The following is a 22,507-nucleotide window of genomic DNA, read 5'->3' on the forward strand; positions in this document are numbered from 1 at the left end:
CAAGGTCACACATGCCTAAATCAAGGTCTAGCACAGGATCATAGACAGTTGGATTCAAATGTCATTTGTGCGGCTATAATGAGTATGTATTCTACTGTTTATTTAATGATTAAGATTAATTGAGAATATGGTAAAGTTAATTTTTTTTTCCAGATATGTTAAGGAAGATCCATCCACAAGACCAGCTCTGATACAGGAGAGGATACAGGGAACATATGGATACAACATAACGTACAGGAAGGCCTGGAAGGCAAAAATGAAGGCCATCGTTAAGTTGTTTGGTGACTGGGAGAAATCGTACGCATTCTTCCCAAATTGGCTGAAGTATATGACGGAGGTGAATGTGGGTTCTGTGTTCAAACTTGATACAAATCAATGTTTTGATGAACGTCGGGTTTATACAGACAGGGCCGTATTTCAAAGGGTTTTTTGGACATTTCACCAATGCATTGAAGCATTCAAACACTGCAAGCCTATAATTCAAATTGACGGCACTCATCTGTATGGGAAGTACAGAGGTACTCTATTGATTGCAACATCTCAGGATGGAGATGGATTTCTGCTCCCTATTGCCTTTGCTGTTGTTCCTCTAGGTGAGTAAATAATTTTGCTTTGGGGTATGTGAAAGCATGTGACCCTTCTTTGCCACTTCATACTGTAAATAATTTCTGAGCTCATCCCTATTGACTTTGTTGTTGTTCCTCCAGGTGAGAGGTTGGATGATTGGTCCTGGTTTCTTAGCCTTTTACGTTTTCATGTCACACATAGGCATGGTATTTGTCTAATATCCGATCGTCATCGAAGCATCATAAGGGCGGTGAAAGACCACGGAGGGTGGCAGCCTCCATATGCTTATCATGTATTTTGTCTACGTCACATCGGAAGCAACTTCAATACCCGTTTTAGGAATGTGGAATTGAAGAAAACGTTGATGAAATTAGGTAATGTACGGTATAATTACTCACATTTTCAACCATTTGAAGAAAACGTTGATGAAATTCACTAACCAATGCATATGTCATGGTTTTTTGCAGGGTACACATGTTCAAAGATAAATTTCGACATTAGGTACAAGGAATTTATCGAGAACAATCCTGAAGTTGCTTCATGGTTGGATGCGATTCCGAAAGAGCAATGGTGCAGGTCGTATGATGAGACAGGACGTAGGTTTGGTCATATGACAACTAACCTATCTGAGTGTGTGAATAAGGTGCTTCGTGGAGCACGAAATCTGCCTATATCTGCATTGGTCAAGATGACATTCAGTAGACTCGTTGAGTATTTCGTCAAGAGACGTGAAGGGATTGAAAAAGATATCTCACAAGGTTGGATAATTTCAAAGAAGGTTGAGGCAGCGTTGCAAAAAAATGATGAATTGGCTGGCACTTATCGTGTGAGGATATATGATAGTGAGCTGTTATTGTTTGAGGTTGAGGATGCCTACAATCAATCTACACACGAGGTCGGTGACATCATGAGAGTGGACTTAATCAATCGTACATGTCAGTGTGGTAGGTTTACAGCAAGGAGGTATCCCTGCAGTCATGTATTAGCAGTTTGCAAGGTAGCCAAGCTAAACCATTATGATTATGTGGATCATGTTTTCAAAATTCCAACCATTGCTAAAGTATATGCTGCACACTGGTTTCCTATTGGCAATGAATTGTTGATTCCATCCGTTGTTGGGCCTACTGTAATTCCGGATGCTCAGTTGGTACGTGCAAAAGGAAGACCAAAGTCTTCAAGGATTCAGAATGAGATGGATTGGGTTGAGTCTCAACCCTCTAGCAGTCAGAGCAGATGTAAGCATTGCAAGCAAGTTGGACATAACATTCGTACATGTCCATTGAGACTAAGACAAGCATGATTACGTATTGTTTTTGTGTAGTACTTTGTTTTGTAATGACAATCACTTTACGTATTGTTTTGTTTCCTTGTACCCTAAACTTTATCTTGTATTAGTTATGTATTGTGTTGTTGAAATGTATCTTGTATTCTTGTGTTATCTACCATACCCATTTACCCCTTCCCCGAGTCAGTTAAGGTTATTGTATTACACATCAATTACCAAGATGCTAACAAAATGGATTGAACAGCACCTGCTGCTGCATCTGCAACTGGTCTACCCGGGTAACTCGTAATGATATACCCGAGTACATCCTACCCGGGTAGACTAGTTCGTGGTACCCGGGTAGACCAGTTGCAGATGCTGTTGTGGCAATTTTTGTTGCATTTTGGTAATTGTTGTGCAATACCTACATACGGTATGACTTGGGGGTGGATTGATTTCGTAGAAATAGGATGCAGTAATCAAGATGTGCGCCAATCAAAGTTGAACATGAATATTAAAGTACTTTGGGTTGAATTGATTTCCAAATTAATTATGACAATATTAATGCAAGGTCTCATACTAATGCATAGAACCAACAAGTCTGAACGTGCGCAAAACGAAAATTTCATTCATTCAAATTTTGAACATCCAGTACAAAAACATCCATGCAATGTAGGTAAAGTTCCTAAATGTACCAAAATGACTACATTACATCAAACTAAATCAATGATATGAAACCCTATGGACACACTAATCCGATGCCGTGTCCTCCCCATTCTCTTCATCCGATTGTGTGTCATCCCCATTGTCATCATCCTCCTCCTCCTCCTCCTCCTCCTGAGTATGGGCACCCTCGCCAATTAAACCCTCCAAGCGTGAAACCCTTGTGTCCAACCGTGCAACCCTTGTGTCCATCTGGTTTCGCCACTTGCTCGTGCTCTGTCTATATCCTCTAAAGTCAGTAGTCAGATCATATAAGGATGCCATGACATGATCAAGTGTCCATCCACCCTCAGGAGGAGCTGGTGGTCGCCGACTGCGGGTGGGACGTGTCGGTCTGACATCAACCTCAGCAACGCCATCATCATCGTCATCATCATCAAGGCCTACATCATAAACCATGAAAAACAAACTTCAATACCACATTAAAAATTAAACAACACAAAATTGCATAAACTCATAAAGACCAACACATCACCTGCAGGTGCATCCTCCATCTCAGCATCGTGGTGGAATGGGATCTCAGGTGGTTCTGGTGCCTTCTTCCACGTCCAGATACCCGCTCTGTTCGGTAGGATCCCACACTGCTTCAGGAGCCTCTCACCAAATATAGCATTCCAGCCTCTGGCGGTCTTCAAGGTCTCTGTTGCCATAGGCACTCCAAATCTATGCAGAATCTTCTGCACCAGAAATGCAAAAGGCAATTCAGCCTTCTTTGACTTGGCTGCCTTCCACATCAGTATGCATATGTAATGCCTCCAGTTCACCTGCTGACTGTGAAGGAGGGCCCACAGGATGACAAAGTCCCCTTCCAGCACCTTTGAGTGATTATGCGGGCGCTGGAAAATAATATGTGTCACCACATAATGAAGAATGCGAGCAGAAACTGACAAGTTGCTAACAGGATAATGAGCAAAATGACCGGGCTCAGCGTCTGCCCTCATAGTCTCTGTAACAATGGTCTCCCGGTTATAATCACCAAATATATGATGGCTGTCTCCATCATATAGTGCTGCTCCTGTGACACCATCAAAATCGAACCCCAGTAGCTCCGTCCAGATAGGAGCAGTCATGATGATATCAATCCCGCAGACACGGGAAGTCAGCTCGCCTTGCGAGTAGCCAAGGTTCTGGTAGAAGGCTCTTACCATAACCTCCGAGTATGGGCACCGCATCTCCGCCAGGTGAAGTAAATGTGTCTGCTCAAGAAGCGGCACAATGTCAAAACGCTCTAGGTTGAAGAATGCCGAATCCAGTGATTTCGGTTCGCAGATCTTCCGGGTCATGAAAAACTTCACGAACTTCTCGTGTGAAGGAATGTCATCCTCAAACAAATATCCGAACGTCAAGTCCGGAGCCTGACTCGAAGCAGCCTGGGGCTGAGAGGATGACGACCCATCGTGACGACTCTTGGTTTTTCTCTCGGAATGGGTCACTGGCAGCTTTGAAACGCGTCGAGAGGTCATTGTGTCACACTATTAAACTGAAAAAATAACCAAAATCAGAAATTAGATACATGTTAGGGTTAGGGTTAGGGTTAGGGTTAGATTCAGGGTTAGGGTTAGGGTTAGGGTAAGCGTATGACATACAAATTGATAAAATAATTCGGACAGAATCAAATGATATAAACGAAAATACAATGAATCAGAACAGAAATCATAACATAATTGAAAAAACTGAAAAAAAAATGCACCTTTGATCGATTTCAATCGGTAGAAGGCAGAGAGGTTGCAAGGTCCGCGAATGATGATCACAAACAAGACGAATTAGTGCAAGATTATGCCTGAAATCGCTCAAGATGACACTCCTCCAGCAGCTCTACTCGGGTACCCCTTTTGTGGGTTTTCGAAATGGGGCTGCTGGGGTATTTTAAAACCCTACCGTCGATGTTTACCCGGGTACACTGCTCCGTACCCGGGTAAATAATTCAAACATTTTCCCAGATTCAAGAACTCTACCCGGGTACACCCCTACATACTCGGGTAGATAAAAAGTTTCAAAATTTACCCGGGTAGGTAATGGTGTACCCGGGTAGGCTTCGTGGTCAACGGTCAAACAGGGGCAGATCGGTGTTATGTTTGTTGGGGAGGGTAAATTTTCGAAATAGTTTTGAATGAGGGGCAATTTGGTAATTAATTATTAATTAAGGGGCATAAGGGTCAAAAAGCCGAAAAGAGATGGTAAGAATAACGTTTTTTTTTAATTATTTAATTTTTAAAACAAAAATTCTATTTGAGGAAATAGAAATCAAAGAGGTCAATATCTCGAGTTTTTGGTTTCTTATGTTTCTTTTTCCTTTTTAATTTAAGAAATAAAAAAATATGGATTAAACAAAATAACTAAAAAGTAAGATCTAATTTTAGACAGAGAATAAAATCAAAGGTGATTCGTACTTTTTTTTTTCATGAATTTTTTTTGAGTAGAAGTAGAATTATGCCCAAGTTTTATATTGTCACGGCCATAGTAGTTAAAATCAGTATTTTATTTAAAATCCAAAGAATGATAAAAAATTATAAAGCTTAAAATTTTATCGTAAATTGTTTTATAAAATCATAAAAATATTTAAAATCTTGATAAAAAATTATTTTAATTAAAAAAATATAAAATCGTAGATTTAAATTAGGATTTTCCGCTGGCTTTTTCACCTTTTTGCCCCTTATTAATTAATTAATAACCATTTTGTCCTTGATTCGAAACTATTTATCAATCTGCCCCTCTTTAGTCGACTACCTTGCATTTTTAATTGACTAAATGGCCAAAACAGACAAAAAATGGCTGCTGGAATTTAGTCGACTAAATCTTCATATTTGACAAAAAAAAAAAATAAGTCAGTATGATTTTAATCGATTAAGTAGGGAGATTTAGTCGATTAAATCTCCCAACAAGCGTTTAGTAGATTAAAAATGTAAGGTAGTCGATTAAAGATGGACAGATTGATAGATAGTTTCAAATTAGGGGCAAAATAATTATTAATTAATTAATAAGAAGCAAAAGGGTGAAAAAGGCTTAATGTATTCTATATATATTTCGTAAGACTTTCATTTCGTATCTACATTTTGCCACACCTCACACCTTTCAGATCAGCCTCACTAGTAGCCGTCAAGAAAGCCAGCCACCGCGGGCACCACCGCGCCAGCCGTAGAAGCAACCTAATCGTGAGCATTTCTTTTTATATGCATATTATATTAATTTCTGGGTTGTATTGAAGAACAACTAAAAACAAGTCAACTTCACTTGTTTTTAGCTGTTGTTCAATTGTTGCAATTTATTGGTTGTTCATTTACAGATAGATACAAGCAGAATTTCAGAAACAAAGAAAGGAAATATTTGGAGGATTTTTTTCCCTACTTCTTTTCTTGGGAGCATCAAATTATTGTTTTTTTTTTTTTTTTTTTTCCTTTTGATTGAATTGTTTTGTTGATTTTTGAGTGTATTGGAATTTTCGTGTTCCTCAAAAAGAGTTTTGAGTTGAACTTATACACTATCACTTAATAAAATCTAGGTCTTGTAGATTTGTTTTTTAGCTTTTCAATTACTATTTTTTAATTGGAGGTTGAGCATATATGGGTATTGTACTTGTGTTGTTTCTGGCTAATTATGATACCCATGTGAGTTCTGAATAAGTTGATGGGTTTTTCTAGTACTAATCTTCACATATGTCTGTATAAACAGGACTAAACATAGCATGGTTAAGGAATCTTTGCCATTTCGTTTTATGTCTTAAGTTATGAATTGATTACCTTCTTAGTGTTAATTTTTTTTTTTTTTTTTTAGTTTCTTAATTTCAGGCGAGTTGACTGGCATAACCCTGTCAACTCATCATATACAGGGTGGGATAGCCTTTCCAATCATTACAAGTTCCAACAATGGCGGGAATAGCTATACTTTTAGATCTATGGAGGAAAAACCAAGACTATAGCTCTGGATTGCACTCTTCTCAGGCCTTTCAGTCTTCTGCTTTTTTCTCTGCCTCTGCTGCTGCTGCAGCAGCCTCCTTTGCTGCAGGGACCAGTTTTGCCTCAAGGGCTCTCTTTGGGTATGCTTTGCTTTCATTTTTCTATACATACATTGTTGTTAGTGTTTTGTAGATGGGTTTGATTTGTTGTGTCGAAGGGTATTGAACTAAGGTATACAATTTGACAAAATATGATTGGTTTGGTTTTGGTGATTTGGTATTTGGTGACTTGGGGAATTGGGTATGGCTGTGGGTTCATTCTACTTTTAAATTTTATCTGGATGGTGAAAATTTGGGGGTTCTTTTAATAATGGGTTGTTGAGAGTTTTAGTGTGCTGATTGTTACGATGTGATCTGGTTCGTTGGTATAAATTAAAATTCATTCAACACTTTGGTTTATTTGTGAAATAGTTGTTACAAAGTCCTACTGCAATAGAGCCGTTTATTTGAATTTATGATTGCTTGCTAGAAATGGTTGAGAATGGGTTGGGGAAGAAATCATATGAGATTGAGACATGCCTCGTTACAAGGACATGGACATAATCATGAGAGAAGCAGGAATGTGCATGGTATAAGAATTTGGGAGGTTGAATTATTCCTTAAGAATTGATACTTGAGGAGATTCTAGCTAGCGCACTAAAGGAGTTTAATAGTTATCACTTTATTAAATTTTTTGCTGAAGTCTGGTTGGTGGGGTTCAGGAGGGAAGGAAGGGCTTTTTTTGGTTAAGATTTTAATTGAATTTTATATATACAAATGTTTTTAATGGGGATTTATATTTTTTTATTATGTTTTGGGTAAATTACACTTTTACCCTTGTTTTCATCTAAATCAACTTTGGTACACAAAACTTTATCCTGCTATTTACACCTGATAGTTTTTGAGACATACACATGATCAATGTTTTTTGCTAGGGTACATGAATCTTACCAAGATGCATTGAAATTTGCTTCTAGATTGGATGAACCAGGTTCATCCCTGTGCATGAGATTGTGTAATATGTAGGTATGTTGCAAGGAACAGAAACTGTGGAAAACACCATGATTCTTTGTGTATAGAGGGAGAAAACAGAGAAAAGGGATATGATATCCTTTTGGTGAATTTTTGGTGAAGAAAATGATTAGCATTGTGGCATATGACCCTTCCTGTCACCAATTTTAACTGAAATTTCACCTATTGCATTGCTTTTGAATCTTCAGAAGGGTTATGGATGAATTTATTTTTTGAAACACTACGGGTGTAAAATTAAAGGTTTTAAAGTTTTTGCACTGGGTGTAAATTGTAATTTATAGTTGTTTTATGGACAGACATGTATGTCCTACTTTGGTTTAACCTGATCAAGGAGCATATATTTATGTTTAGCATTCACGCCACTTTAATTTCAGGTCACCAATTGCGTATTGTGATGCTGGGGCAGCATTATCTGAAGACTACATTTCTAATATACAAAGTCCTTCTAGAAGGATTTATAATTATGATGCTCCAAGATATAGTACCAAGCAGTACAATGTGGAACTTAAACCTCTATTCTCTGCTTTTGAATTGAGAACTTTTGCAATGACTTCCATAAGGTCATTCTTGATGTTCTATTTGCCTCTTTTGGAGCCTCGTGCGGAAGATGATGATGATTTCTTGGAGGAGAATCAAGAGCACCATGTTGATCTGGTTGTTCCCTTCAAAAAATCAGTGAAGCAAATCATACGTGAGGTTAGATTTTAGCTTACTTTTACTATTCTTGGTTAAGTAAGAATTTTATCCTGCAATATTCGCATTTATGAAATTGCTCCGAGTTTTTGACATTTAGTTTTACTTACGATGATGTTAAGCTGCTATATGTCGCTTGTATAATAGGAAAACCCATGTCTAATGTATAAATAGCTACTCTTCATTCCGAACTATTATGGCTCTAGGTCCTGAGAGGTAAAATTATGGTGATGGGGTTGGGGAAGAGGAAAGAAAGGGAATTTGAGAGAGAGAAAAAAAATTGTATTATTGATGAATGAAGAATGAAAGAACACAAGAGCAGAGCTCTTCACATGGGAATTTTCCTTGAATAGCCAAAAGATATTTATCAACTAGGTGTTATATACAACTCTCTATGCTTCTCACATAAGCCTCTAACCATCTTATTGTGTAACTGACGCATCTAACTGACCTCATACAACAATTACTAACTGCCCTAGCCTTCTAATTGTTGCCTGTGTATATTTTTTTAGGAATATATGTCCAAACCCTCATGTCAAAATTCAAATGCAAGTCATAACAATACTACCCCCTTCTGCAACAACCTTATCCTCAAGGTTGAAATCTTGACATTGTCCCTGCATTATAGTGACATCCTTCCAAGAACCTTCCTCAAGAGGGAGATGTTGCTTTTGAACTAGGACCTGAGCTACTGGCTATCCCTATCATAGAACATTGCGTGTTCCTAACACCTGAGCAAGGAGATGATACACAACCAAGCAAGTTGCCATTGACTTTGATTTTGCGAAGTAGTATTTTGGACTTGAGGAGACAAGGGAAAAACCAGCACTGATAGCAAAAACAATAACATGCCACCAACAGATAAATACTTGCTCAAATTACTGATGCAAAAGAACTTGGAAACCCATGGCTACTGCCATGCCCAAAAAGCTACCCAGGAGAAGCATTTTCCTTCCATGTTCATCCATTATAATCGTTCCAATAATTGACCCCAATAAATTGCAATTTCCTATACATGTGTGGAAGATCACATGGTACACTAAAACATTCAAAGATAGTTGAAGAGAAATAGAAAACAACATTTATGCCAGATAGTTGCTGCAAAGCAAAAAGTGCCCAATTAACATCACTCTGAAATTGCAGTCATAAAGTAATTTTGAGAGTTTTACAGGGGTAGATTTATCACCTCTGTCAGACTTTGTCAGTTCAATCATTGTAGGTTTCACTTGTTCTCCTTCAAAGAGTTTCTCAAAATCAGCTTCAGATTCAAAGTTTCTCCTTCTTTGCTTAAAAGGTCCATGAGTAATGGTAGAAACCTTTTCCCTATAAGCATTAAACAAAAGGAAAGATGCATGAGGTACTGGACCAATGGCAAAATCAGTGATCTCTTGGACACGTTACTGACTCATCCCTAGAGTTCCTCCTATATTAACAACTATTGAGCCAAACATAACCATGGTACAAACATAAGCAGCAGTGCAAACTGCTAAGCACTTCCATTTTTTCCATCACTGTGTCAAACAACCCACCAGTTGGGTCTCTTGTATTATCTTCCAAAGCTGAGCCTGAGATAATTGACAAGGACAAGAAGAGCAGTTGATTCCTAACCAAAATGATTCCAAAAAATATATTATTCCAAGCCAATTCTCTAGATTCTCGCAAACCCCTATTAGAAAATATTTCAATAGATGATACTACCAGATCAAATAAGTGAATAACAAGAAGTAAGAGGAAGCCAGGAGAATATTAAATTTTATAGCATTGTGCCATTGTTCCCCTAAATATCCTGGCACTCGTTATTTAAGCTACAATACCTTAAAAGAGATTAGCAACTCTAGCATTACAATCTCCCACATCGCCATTTTTGAAGAGCTTGAGGTACAATGCTTCCTCCAATTATATCTCCACCAATGAATCTTCAAACTGGTTAGGTTCTTTGAGTTGCTCTTTAACCTCTAGAGTCTTCTTTGTCTTATCTTCTAACAAGCCATTATAAGGATCGATGTCCTCATCATTGTTGTTTTGCAAAAGTGCAGTGTTGTGGGGAAAGAGAAATCATGGCATTGGCGTTGCCGTTGTTTGGGTCTGGGGCTAGGTGTTCCCTGTGTTTTCGCTTGATGGTCATTGTGATTCATTGAGACACACCTCAAGGGATTCCGCAAGTGGACACATAAAGACTTGATCCATTTCCTATTACCCATCGTTTGATAGGGTCTTACAAATGTCCTACAATTGCTAACATGAGTTTTGCCAGAATCTCTGTTTTGCTCCTTTTTTTCTCCCACTCTTGAACCCATGTAGAAACTTTGAGACCCACTTCGAAGTATCTTCATTTTTCCCTTCTTCCTCTCCCTCTCGTGAACCCACTTAGAAACTTTGAGACCCACTTGGTAGAATTTTGGTTTTGCCCTTCTTTCTCCCACTTGCTTCTTTTTGACTTTGTGACTTGTTTTGGTCGTAGGTCACCAATACCCATGCTAGATAAAACGTTGAGGTCCCTCTCTTGCTCCGTGACCCTATCAAGATTGCCTTGGGAATCTAATTCCTTTGCTGCCATGTTAGAAACTCACCAAAGTTGTACTTAAGAGTCCTGTCAACTTTTTCCTCCGTCGATCTTGAGTCAGGTGAAGCATGACTTGCCTTGACAGCGTTGTTGGTTTGCTTGTCAACTTCTTCCCTTTTTGTGCCATGCTATGCTTTTGACCCATAAACATCCATGTTTGAAACGAAATCATTCTCTGCCCACAACTATGTCTTTTGGGTTTCAGAGGATAGTTCTTTTTTTTGTCCTGAGCTTTTACTTCTTGCACCTTGACTAACATTTCTAGTATAGTCTTGCACCTTGACATGGTGGAATTCCATCTATGGTTGTCACTGTTTCCCTTCTTGAAGAACCATGTATAGCCCAAATATATCTATCAATTAGGTTTTTCTCCCTTATTTACAACCTATGAAGCACCGATTCCGACACGTCATTTTTTATACGTTCCCGTTACTGGATGTTGATACGTTACTTCAAAAATACTAATATTTCGATACATTCCGATACGTCTTAATGTTAAATAATATTTTTAATATAAATAGTGTAATTATTCTATTTGGTATCGGCCTTGGGTTGTTTAATTACTCTTATATGGTCCCGCCCAATCTTCTCATTATCCTTATGAGAGATCTCATTAATGGGCTTAACATGTGTCAGATCCACTACAACCACTAGGATTGTGAAAAAGTGCCTCACACAGATCGCTAGCGGAACCGTTGGATGAATTTTTATCCACGATTGAGATTGACTTGGGGCAGTGGGAACCAGCTGTAAAGCATTTTTTCTTGTTAGTGGGTTGAACGGTCCTGATTGTCTCGTTGGGAGTGAGAGCATATAGCACTGTCTTCTTTTTTTGAGCCTATCGTGTCCCCTGTTTTCAAAGGTGCTTCCTTTCTCTATGAATCGTCATTTTCCTGAGTTCCGACGAGGTCTTGCAAAAGAAGCATCGCAAAGGCCTCAATGCTCTGCAACAGTTCGCTACTCCTCTTCAGACCTCCACCATCGACAAGAAGGTACTGCAACCTCCTTTTCGTATTCCATCCTCTTTGCAGTTTCGGAAGCTGAAGACCAATCCGATATGGCAATATCCGTATCGGAAGTGTATCGGCACTGGATGCATGTCTGATACGATGGATTTTTTTCCTGTGTATCGGTGCTTCATAGTTTACAGCTTTCTAGGCTTCTTTTGTAAATCTCTAACCAACGATTTATCTAACTGACCCTATACAACAATTACTAACTTCTCTGCTCTTCTAATGTTTGCCTGGGTATATTCCTTCAGGAATATACCTCTAAACCCTCGTGTCAAATGCAAGTCATCATACAAACACAGATAGATAAATATGTTAATTGAGGTGGATAGCTTTTTCTATTTGTTCATTAAACCAAGCTTTTGTTTTGACTCATGGAATTTAATGAATATACAAAATTTTCTACACTCAATAAAAACATTTATATATTTTTAGTTCATATAAAATTCTTTCATTCCAAGAGAAATAGAGAGAAAAAATAATGGGAATGGAGATCTGTGCATACTGATGGCATGTTTTTCAGTTAACAATCAGGTACCACTGAAGAAAATTTATTTTATTTACAAAATTATGAACATTCCTATACTAGGCTAACAACCATTAAACACCTTTATATAGCCTAGAAACCAGAAATCCTAATTACAAACAAATCCTAATCCTAAATTTCAAGCGATGCACATTTTCATGGATTCATATTGCCATTTTAGCCTGTAAAATAAAAATAGGTTCCTCCAATCCACTTTGCATATCTAATTATCCTTTATGAAAGGAGATTACATTTTCTCCATCTTCAAATTCATCGTCTTGACAACCATTCAGAAAGTTTTTTTTGATGTAGTTCACCTTTTAGAATATGCATAGGAGATCCAATCTGATCACACACACACACACACAAAATTAGAAGGTGTATATTAGAAGACTTGAAAAGAGAATTGAAATATTATTGCTTTCTCAAGAGAACATGTACAAATAGGATACACTATATCACACACACACACACACACACACACAAAATTAAAAGGTGTATATTAGAAGACTTGAAAAGAGAATTGAAATATTATTGCTTTCTCAAGAGAACACGTACAAATGGGATACGCTATATATTACAAATATTTTCCATATTTCAACAAGAAGGAATAAGGGTGTGCACTGTGAAGTAGAAGTTGGGTCAGTTTCAGCTCTGCACAAATCTGAGTTAGCAGCTGACAATTTGTTACAAATCCACTAATATGAACATAGAGATTGTATGAAAGATAGAAAAAAGAGCAAATCTTTATTGATCATTGAATATCAATCAGAAAATGAGATAAATTTCCTTTAAGGGTTTTCCCTTACAAGTGTGCCATTGCTCCGTTTTCTTAAAGCTAACTTTTATCTATCTACTCCCTTTTGAAGCTAAACTTGTCCTTCCAACCTCTCTAACTAACTAACTAACTGTTCTAGCAAATTACTGACACTCTACCATAACTATCTTGTAACTAATTGTTAATATCAATGTTGTTAAAATGTAGTTTCTACGTAGAAATGGTAGGGGTGAGCAGAAACGTAAAATCGCGAAACGTAAGAGTTTACTACGTACTAAAAAAAAAAATCCAACATATATAAAATCAAAACACACCAATACATATGTCATTACAAATTTAAGTCCAAACACTAAAGGAAATAAAAATTAAGTTCAAACTCAGTAATCATAATACATGTTAAAATCAAAACACCAAGGTAATAACATATAATATGCATATATTTATAATTTTCAATTATTTTTTGAATTATCTACAAATTTATAGAACTCAGTTAACATGAGTGTTCTTTATTGAAAAGAAAATGAGAAAAGCATATATATACAAAATTTAAAAGGGAATAAAAGAAGTCCACCAAAGACAACAATGAGAAAAGATGAAAATTTAGAACAGAGAGAGGAAAAGATATAATAATTTGTTCAGATAATGAAAATAAAATGATTTTAAAAAAAAAAACAAAAAGTAAAAGAAAACAAAAAGACAAGACACAAGAATGGCATCAAGAAGCCCAAGAAATGCGAAACAGATATCAAAGGAAAAGCAGAGTGAATATCTAACGAAACGACACAATGCGGTGTTGAAACGACAACCTGGGGAGGAGAATCGTCATTATTGTTGGAGTTGAGAGGGTTGATAGAGACGACGACCATGGCAACGGGACACGATGGGTCGAAAGGTGGCGCACGGAGGCTGCGAGACACGATGGGAAGGCACTTCATCAGCCACACGACTCTCTCCGCCTTGGAGGTGTCGATGTAGCCATTGTTGTTGTTGTTACCCACGGTGCCATTGTGGTTGTGGTTGTGGTTGTTCTTACTGGTACCTTGGTTGTCCATGGCCGAGAGAGAAGAGAGCAAGTTTGCTGATAACCTTCATTTCTTTTCCCTTTTTTTTTTTTAAACTGAGTCAACTCGGTAAATTCGTTTCTACCGAGTAAACTCAAAATCTGTTTCTACCACAGTTTCAACACGTTTTCAGTGTCAGAAACATAGACTCTTCCGTTTCTACCGAGTCAACACTACATTTTAACAACAATGATTAATATATGGGAATCCCTAACACAATTAGTTTAGTTGGAGATCCTAACCTTTTTAGAGAAGCAATGGGATATGAGAGAGGGGGAGGGAAATTGAGAGGGTACGAAGATTCTCTAGTAGAGTTTACGAGGGGAAGTGAGGGCTTTCGAACATCCTGGAGTTAAGAGAGATTTGTTCTAGGTGATTTTCCTTCCTCTTGATTCAGCAATCATCTTGATTTTGATTCTCAAGGAAAGTCTTGACTTAAAAAGTTCCTGTCATTTCCTTATTTACATGAACATTCTTCGTACCTTGGCTATCTCTTGGACTTGGTTCAGCCTTGGAACTCGGACTACATGCTGCCATAATTGATACGGATTGAATTAGGCTTTGGTCATGAAATTGATGTAGGACCCTACGGTTAAAATTCTAGCACTTGAATAAATATAAGTTGTAAATTTTTTTCCCTCAGGAATTATTTCTTGATAAGCAAGTATATTCTTCTCTAAATCCTCCACCATCCAGTCAATGCAATGTGCTGCACAAGGTATCCAATACAACCTTTTTCTTTTCTCTATCAACAACTCTCGAGCAGCTTTATAATTTGCAACACTGTCAATCATGACTTGGACAACTTTTTTTTCACCAACTTCCTCAACCACTACATCAATCATCTTAAAAAATTTGTCAGCTGATTTATTGATGTGAGACGCATCAATGGACTTAAGGAACATAGTTCCTATAGAGCTATTCACACAAAAATTAATTATTGTTCTCCTTTTATCAATCCACCCATTAGTCATTATTGCGCATCCCGTTTTCTCCCATTGAGCCTTGTGTTCTTCAATAGTTGGCATTGTCATATCATATTGTTGCTTCAAATATGTTACTCTACACTCATGATATGATTGTGTCTTGAAACCCAATCCATGTCTTGAAATAGATTTACACATCTGCTTGAATTCATCACCGTTTTACACATTGAAAGGAATAACATTGTTGTATATAAAAGAACATATGTTAAGACTTGCATCCTCTCTCAAATTCTTCTTAAGTATAGTGTTGATGATTGTTTGAGTAGTTGTTTTGCTTTTCTTAAAAATATTAGACCCACCACCTTCATCTCCCCCCCCCCCCCCTTTTTTTTTCTTCTAGATGTGTGAGAGTCCTTGTTTTTTTCATTAATTTTTCTTGCAATGTGACTACAATATCCAACATTTCTTTTTTTACTTCTTCGGGCACTGCTCTACGTGCTCCGACATCTTTTTGTGTGCAGCCTAATGATGCTTTAGTCGATAAATATCTCCGGTCACTACCTTCTCACAATATTTGCATTTTACTTTTCTTAAATCTCTGTCAATTGGAAAACCATGTTTCCATCCAACATCTGATCTATTCCCAGTTGCATTTTTGTGCAAATAATTTCCTGAACTTAGAGGCTGGAAGAGCTTCAACATTGCTACTACCAATAGCACCACTTGAAGCCATACTTACTAAATAACAATTCAAAATTTATTAAGAACTGCAATGAGAAAAACACAACTATGAAGCTATATGATAATATGTAAGTCAAACAATATGACAATATCTATATTCGAAATCTACACACATGAGAACTAAGTATGACAGGTCAATGAATCTTATTGTGTTTAACCATAAATAATTTTAATTTAATAACAGGCTAGGGGAAAATTTAAGGTTCAAAACCATAAGGGATATAACATGTCAATGAAACATAAAGAAAATTAATTTAACCAACTACTTGGTTAGGGAAAAATAAAAGCATCAGAATAGCCATGCTATAATTTGCAGAACCATGTTCCTGACTATATCATATGTTAAACGAATTGATATGCTTCCTTATGGAGACAAACAACGAGCAAAAAAAAAAGTAAGAGCAGACTTTAGAAATTGTTGATTGACGAAATTCATAAGACAAACAGCCATGCTATAATTGTTGGCTTTTGAGTGTGGTGGATTACCTCCCGAGGCCAACTACTTGTTTTTGGGGAATTATATGGATCAAGGGAAGAAGAGTTTAGAAACAATTTGCCTTCTCTTGCTCATAAAATAAAATATCCGGAGAAATTTTCCTGTTAATTGGAAACCATGAATGTGCTTATATAAACTGTATATGGAAGAGAAGGTTCCTGGAAAACATTTATAGACTGCTTCAATTACCTGGTCGCCTTCACAGAAGTCCACTCTTGCCCTCCTGGTTGCAGCCACATGCAAACCACCAAAGCAGAGAACTGAGACCTTGTCTCAGACGCAGCAGCCAGCAATCACAGATGGAATTAATTGCAAAGCAGAGAACTGAGAGAAGCAATCGCAAGTCGCAAGATTCGGGCTTTCGAATGTGTTTTTAGTGAATTCCAGGTCATGGGTATAGTAAATGGATTGTGGGTAAGTTAACCGGTCCTGGATTTCGGGCTTTTTTGTCTGAAAGAAAAAAACAGTGGGATCGCACGAACTCCTGATCCTACGATTCACATGCTGATCCCAACAATGTTGCAACGATCACGATCGCAAATGCAATCTGGATCGATTGGAGGCAAAAAAAATCATAGGATCATGCGATCCTACGCTTTAAAACTCAATTTCAACTACAATGGAGAGGAGTGAGTGGGCTTGCCAGTAAACTGCCGAAAATGAGTCCCTAGAGTGGAGAGGCCGGAGTAAGAGTGAGAGAATCGCAAGGGCGAGAGATATAGGACAGTGGAGAGAGAGGGACATATCGGATAGTGTTTGCAACTTAAAAAAGGGGTAGAGTAAAAGTTGATTTATCCCCTTAAAAATCGATTATTGCCCTTTCTTCATCGTAAAGTTACAATTGTGCCACTACGGCCGCAATTCACTTCCCGCTATTGTGGCCATATTGCAAATCATTGTGTCGTGGAGCAAAAGTAATGGCTGGGTTCCGCTACCTGCACATATTGGGGTATAGTGCACGATATCGCCGCTATTGATGACCTAGCACAATATATAGAAACTTGAATTGAAAACCAATTCTAACTTGCAATTATTTAATGCTATCCGTCTAAAGTAACTTGAACAAAGACATAAAGACATAAAATTACCTGCACTAAAGTGTCATGAATAGTACATTCACTAGCTGAACGGTGCTCATCAACAATAACAAAAGAAGCAACCCAATATTTACATATAATAGACTCCCCTTGGCCTCCATCAATACTATTAGTCTTGTTTATTATATTGCTAACCTCTATAATATGTGCTAATTTTTAAACTATGCTCGAAATTTCCGCTGATCAGTTAATCTAATTTACTGATCATCTAACAATCACCGGGAATAAAAATTTACACGATTAAGGTGGTCAAAATTGTTGTAAGCTTTAAAGGGCCTCTGTCTCCATTACGTTTTATCTACTACGTCTTTGAATAATCTACATCTACTCTTTACATGATTACCCTTACGGCTTTACCAAAAGTTATACAAACTTCAATTTCTATAAAGAGATGAAATAATTTAGTATCATATTTGTGAAATTGCACCAAATTGTGCATATTTTCTCTAAGCCTTTGCTGCCAATCTAATTATTCTCCCTTGATTTAATGTTTGATAAAGACGGATCTTATGTATATGCTGCTAAGAATTTGTTAACTTTTTCAGAATTGACTATATTTGAAATCTTCCTTTACATCAATCTTTTGCCTTGATACTCTGTATTCCTGCTGGACTTTGTTTTTGCTGATTCAGTAATAATCAAATCGGTAATATGATGCCTCTTAGTTTTCTTTTTAACTTGGTAATTACTAAGTTACCATGTAAATTAACCTGACTCTTCAACTTCTACTCTATTCTGTGTGGATCAACATTATGCACATTTCATTGTGTTTCTCTATATTCTCGAAATGTTTATAACTTAATCTGTAAGTTAAATGTGTCTTGGATGCCATCACAGTCAACCGTTGTGACCACTAGAAGGATTTTGGAAAGGATTGCTGTTCATTATGTTTCACAAAGAATGGCATGGAAACTTCTTAAAGGTATGTTCTTTGAACCTGTTTTCAAATTCAGCTATATTTTAGTGATTAGATGTCCTTGCTTTACATAAAGCAGTTTCCATTTACTACTAGCAAAGTCGATTAATATTTTGGGATTTCTTGAACAGATGTCCCTAAATCAGCTACTCGCAAGGCTGTAAGGAAAATGCCTACTTCAGTTTATTTCTACTCTGTGAGCAGAACAACTTTCAGAGGTTGAAGTGATCCATGAATTATCTGTTCTTTATGAGATTGCCTTAGCTCTTGACTTAACTATCTTGTGCCCTTTGTTGTTTTGTACAGGACATATGCTTGGAGTTGCAGCCTCATGGCTTGTCCAAGTAGGCATTGATTTATATCGATTTTTTACTTCAATGTTCAAGGCTAAGCATGAGGATAATGACTTTGATGAAACCAATCAAGTTGGACTTCTGGGACAGAGGATTTTCGTTGCTACAGTTAAATGTTCTTCATCTCTAATTTTTGCCTCCATAGGAGCAGGGATTGGTGCAAACCTTGTTCGTCCCTCGTTGGGCCAGTGGGTTGGTAAGATTTTAAACAACACATGCAGAAAATTACAATATTGTTGCTTATTTCTTGTTTTATTTATTTATGTGTGTGTACATATCTTGTTACTTGAATTTTTGTGATCGAATTGTGTAAGTCTAACTCTTGTTTGTTTCACTTCCTAAGTTTAAATCTTGTGTTGTTCTTCAGGATGTGCTGCTGGTGATTTGGCTGGTCCCATTATTGTAGCATTTTGTGCCGACCAATTATTTCAAGTGAAACTTTTTAAGTAGTTATATTTTCTGACATATTCTTAATCCGTTTCAAATAACTGGTGTATCTTATAAATTTTGCTATACTTATTATTTACATGCGATTGAGTCACCAACTAAAAGTCGCTAGACTTCCTTTTAGCTGAAGGGATTTTAACATTTTTTCCCATGATAGTGACTTCGTTATTGTTTGAATTGATTTTACTGATGATACAGTCTCTAAGCCATTATTGTATTGCATTTCAGAATTTGTTAGTAGTTTATTCAACGTACTTTATTTAAACATACTTTATTTAAACAGAACAATTTAAACAAATACCATTAAAAAATTTTATATTGCATAATTATTTAAGAAAGACAAGAATTAATTAACAATAAATATAATTTTTTTTTAATATTTTTGACTTGTTATAGTCGTTATTGTTTATTCGTAGATGTTATCTAAAATACGAGTCACTATCAATTGGTAGAGTGAAGAGTGGATAAATTTAAATTAGGTCTATCAATTCCTTCACTCTTCCATTTTGTATTCTTCTCTTTCTGGCTTTGTTTTCAATTTTTTTCATTCCACTTGTGTCGATGTCTTATTTAAAGGAGATTTTCTCTATGTTTTATTTCTTTTAATTAAAATATTTCCCCTTCTTTTAATTTTTAATATCAAAATATTTCCCCTAACGTTTTGCAATTGGTGTTACATTTGTCCGTTGCTTACGAAATTTGGTCCTTGAATTTAAAATATATATATATATATATATATATATATATATATATATATATATATATATATATATATATATATATATATATATATATATATGGGTCAGGATCATTTTATACCAATGTAAGTTACACTCTTAATTTTGTCCGTTAATCTCACTTATATCTAAGGGTTCAAATTTTTTAATAATATGAGTCATTGGATACAAGTGGATCAATGGTCAAGATAGAGTGTAAGACTTCTAACTCTTACACCGGTGTAAGAATATATATATATATATATATATATATATATATATATATATATATATATATATATATATATATATATATATATATGGGGCAGGATCATCTTACACCGGTGTAAGAATAAAAAGTCTTACACCAAATCTTAACCATTGATTTTGTGCATCTAACGGTTAAAATTTATTAGATTCCACTCATTAATTAATTTTTAATTCCCAATAAATCTCAACCATTAGATGCACGGAAATCAACGGTTAAGATTTGGTGTAAAATTTATTATTCTTACACCGGTGTAAGTTGATCCTATCCCTATATATATATATATATATATATATGGGGAGAGATATTTTGACTTTAGAGTAAGACTTACAACTCTTACTTTTCATCTCAACCGTTGATTTCCGTCCATCTAACTGTTATTATTTATTTTTTGCAGCCGCTTTACGTATAGCAACGACAAGTGTATGGTTATGATTTTCTATATTCAATATTTTCATCATTTGTATGGTTATGATTCCCTGTATTTAAGGTTTTCAAGCATATATATGACAAATATTTGATTGTTGAACGTACAGCAGCCGCAGAAATGTAATATATATATATTATGGATTGATTTTTCAAATTTCTATGTGGCTTTCTGATGATTTTATCAAATTTCTTGCCATGATGGCTTTGGGCTTATTTTTTATTCAACAATTTTTTGTGTATTTGAACTGACTGGGGTTGAAGCATATGAAATGAATATGAAAAATACGAACTTAATATAAATATGGAAAAAATATTTCTACAGTTAATGCAGATAAGTTATCTGTATTTATTTTTAAAATGATGTCGTTTTGGTATTAAATCTTAAAAAATTATAAATATAAAGACTATTTTAACCCTGAAATAAATTAAAATCACAAAAATATCATGATTTCTACCCCAAAATGACGTCGTATTGGATTTACTGCAGATATTGCAAAAAAAACGAACCCTATTAATATATGAAAAACTCGATTGATACCTTCAAATCTAGGTGAAAAAGCAAAGTAATGAGCAACAATACTATTCCATGATCTCGAATATACCCTCAGATCGTGAACTAGGTTTTTATTTTTTAACTAAACTTTATCACTCCTTTCATAATAGAAATTAACAAAAATATTCAGTCTCCAACAATCTTTCTTGTATCACCTTCACTTTCTCCAAGGGTTTTTGTACCAAATCTAGCCCAACAAGCTTAACTTTTCCCATCTCGAACTAACCTACGAGTTATATACATAGCCTTTCATAAAGCGTTTCGACATGTGCCATATGAATACTTGTTTGTTAACCATTATTATGAGCAAATTTTATCAAGAAAAGATATCTATCTCAACTACCCCATTACCTATAATATGAGTTAGAGAGGTGGGTGCATTATCAAACTGCCCAGTTATAATAGGTCAGTGTCCTGCACTAGTTATTACTTGTTGATATTTTTAACCTATGTAATTGCCCAGCCAATGTATCAGTTCCACCTAGTGGTTTGAAGTTGCATTAGCCATTTAGCCTAGGATATTAGATTATTATTAGTAAAGACTAGGCAACTGCATACTTCTGCTAGAAAAAAAGTGGACATGTTCAATGTTATTAACGATGCTTGAAAACTTTACCCTCATAAATGAAGGAAAATTGTGGTTAATTCGGCAGTGTAACGCAAGGAAAAAGAGAGTGCGTTGGAGGAGAAGTAAGTGAAATCGTGGAAGATGGAAATGGAGTTAGGTAAAATTAGAATCATTAGTTACAAATAAGATTGAGTAATATTGATTTTGTAAAGAAGATTAAGCTTTAAAAACTTTATTTTAATATTGAGTTCACTAATGATTAATAATAAATGAGTTTTTTAGGTACCTAACTATGTTAAATTGATCAACAACTAATAAAATAAAATGATGAAATGTAATTTATAAATGGGTCCCTTTTTCTCATGTTACATGAATTTGGAATTCTCCAGCAAACTATATACTCCGTGTAGTATATAGTTATAATATAAGAAAAAAATAATTTTTAATATTATAATTATGTATTTTCTGAAATATATAATTATAAGGTGTATAAATTTTTTTTTAATATTATAACTATGTACTTATAATAACCTTAATTTGTAAATGTCTAATGCATTGGATTAATTATTTAATCATGCATAATGTTAAGTAATTAAGTGAAAGGCTTACTTAAATTAAATTAAATGTTACCTAATCACATTGTAGATAAAATAAGTGGAAAACTTAGTTCAATCAATGTGGAGTGTGTTTATGTAGAAAGACACCATTTAAGTGAGTTAGTGGGCTTAAGTGAGGAAATTGGGCCTTTGGGCTAAAAGGCCATGTCAGCCACTCCTCTAGCGAGCGTGGAAATTGCTTGCTGAGGGTTGCTTGCTTGAGCGATGAGCTCAATGAGCAACACAAAAATTT

At 35.9% G+C, this 22,507-nt stretch overlaps 2 protein-coding genes across 2 annotated transcripts; one reads left to right on the plus strand and one right to left on the minus strand.

The window, feature by feature from the left end:
* Positions 1-2,505: 2,505 nt before the first annotated feature.
* LOC133283928 (uncharacterized) lies at positions 2,506-3,125 on the minus strand. Its single transcript, XM_061480858.1, has 2 exons — positions 3,030-3,125; positions 2,506-2,937 (listed from the first exon to the last, which is right to left on the minus strand). Exons 1-2 carry the CDS (start codon positions 3,046-3,048, stop codon positions 2,582-2,584), a joined length of 375 nt encoding a protein of 124 aa, XP_061336842.1. The 5' UTR covers positions 3,049-3,125; the 3' UTR covers positions 2,506-2,581.
* A 2,488-nt stretch (positions 3,126-5,613) lies between these two features.
* On the plus strand, positions 5,614-19,367 carry LOC133283929 (uncharacterized). Its single transcript, XM_061480859.1, has 7 exons — positions 5,614-5,706; positions 6,326-6,587; positions 7,892-8,213; positions 18,246-18,330; positions 18,456-18,542; positions 18,631-18,873; positions 19,045-19,367. The coding sequence occupies exons 2-7, from the start codon at positions 6,418-6,420 to the stop codon at positions 19,125-19,127; spliced, it is 990 nt and encodes a 329-aa protein (XP_061336843.1). The 5' UTR covers positions 5,614-5,706; positions 6,326-6,417; the 3' UTR covers positions 19,128-19,367.
* The last annotated feature ends 3,140 nt before the right edge of the window (positions 19,368-22,507 follow it).

Source organism: Gastrolobium bilobum, unplaced genomic scaffold, assembly GCF_033153095.1.
Source record: "Gastrolobium bilobum isolate Gb01-03AN ecotype WA unplaced genomic scaffold, APGP_CSIRO_Gbil_v1 utg60385, whole genome shotgun sequence".
NCBI lineage: Eukaryota > Viridiplantae > Streptophyta > Magnoliopsida > Fabales > Fabaceae > Gastrolobium > Gastrolobium bilobum.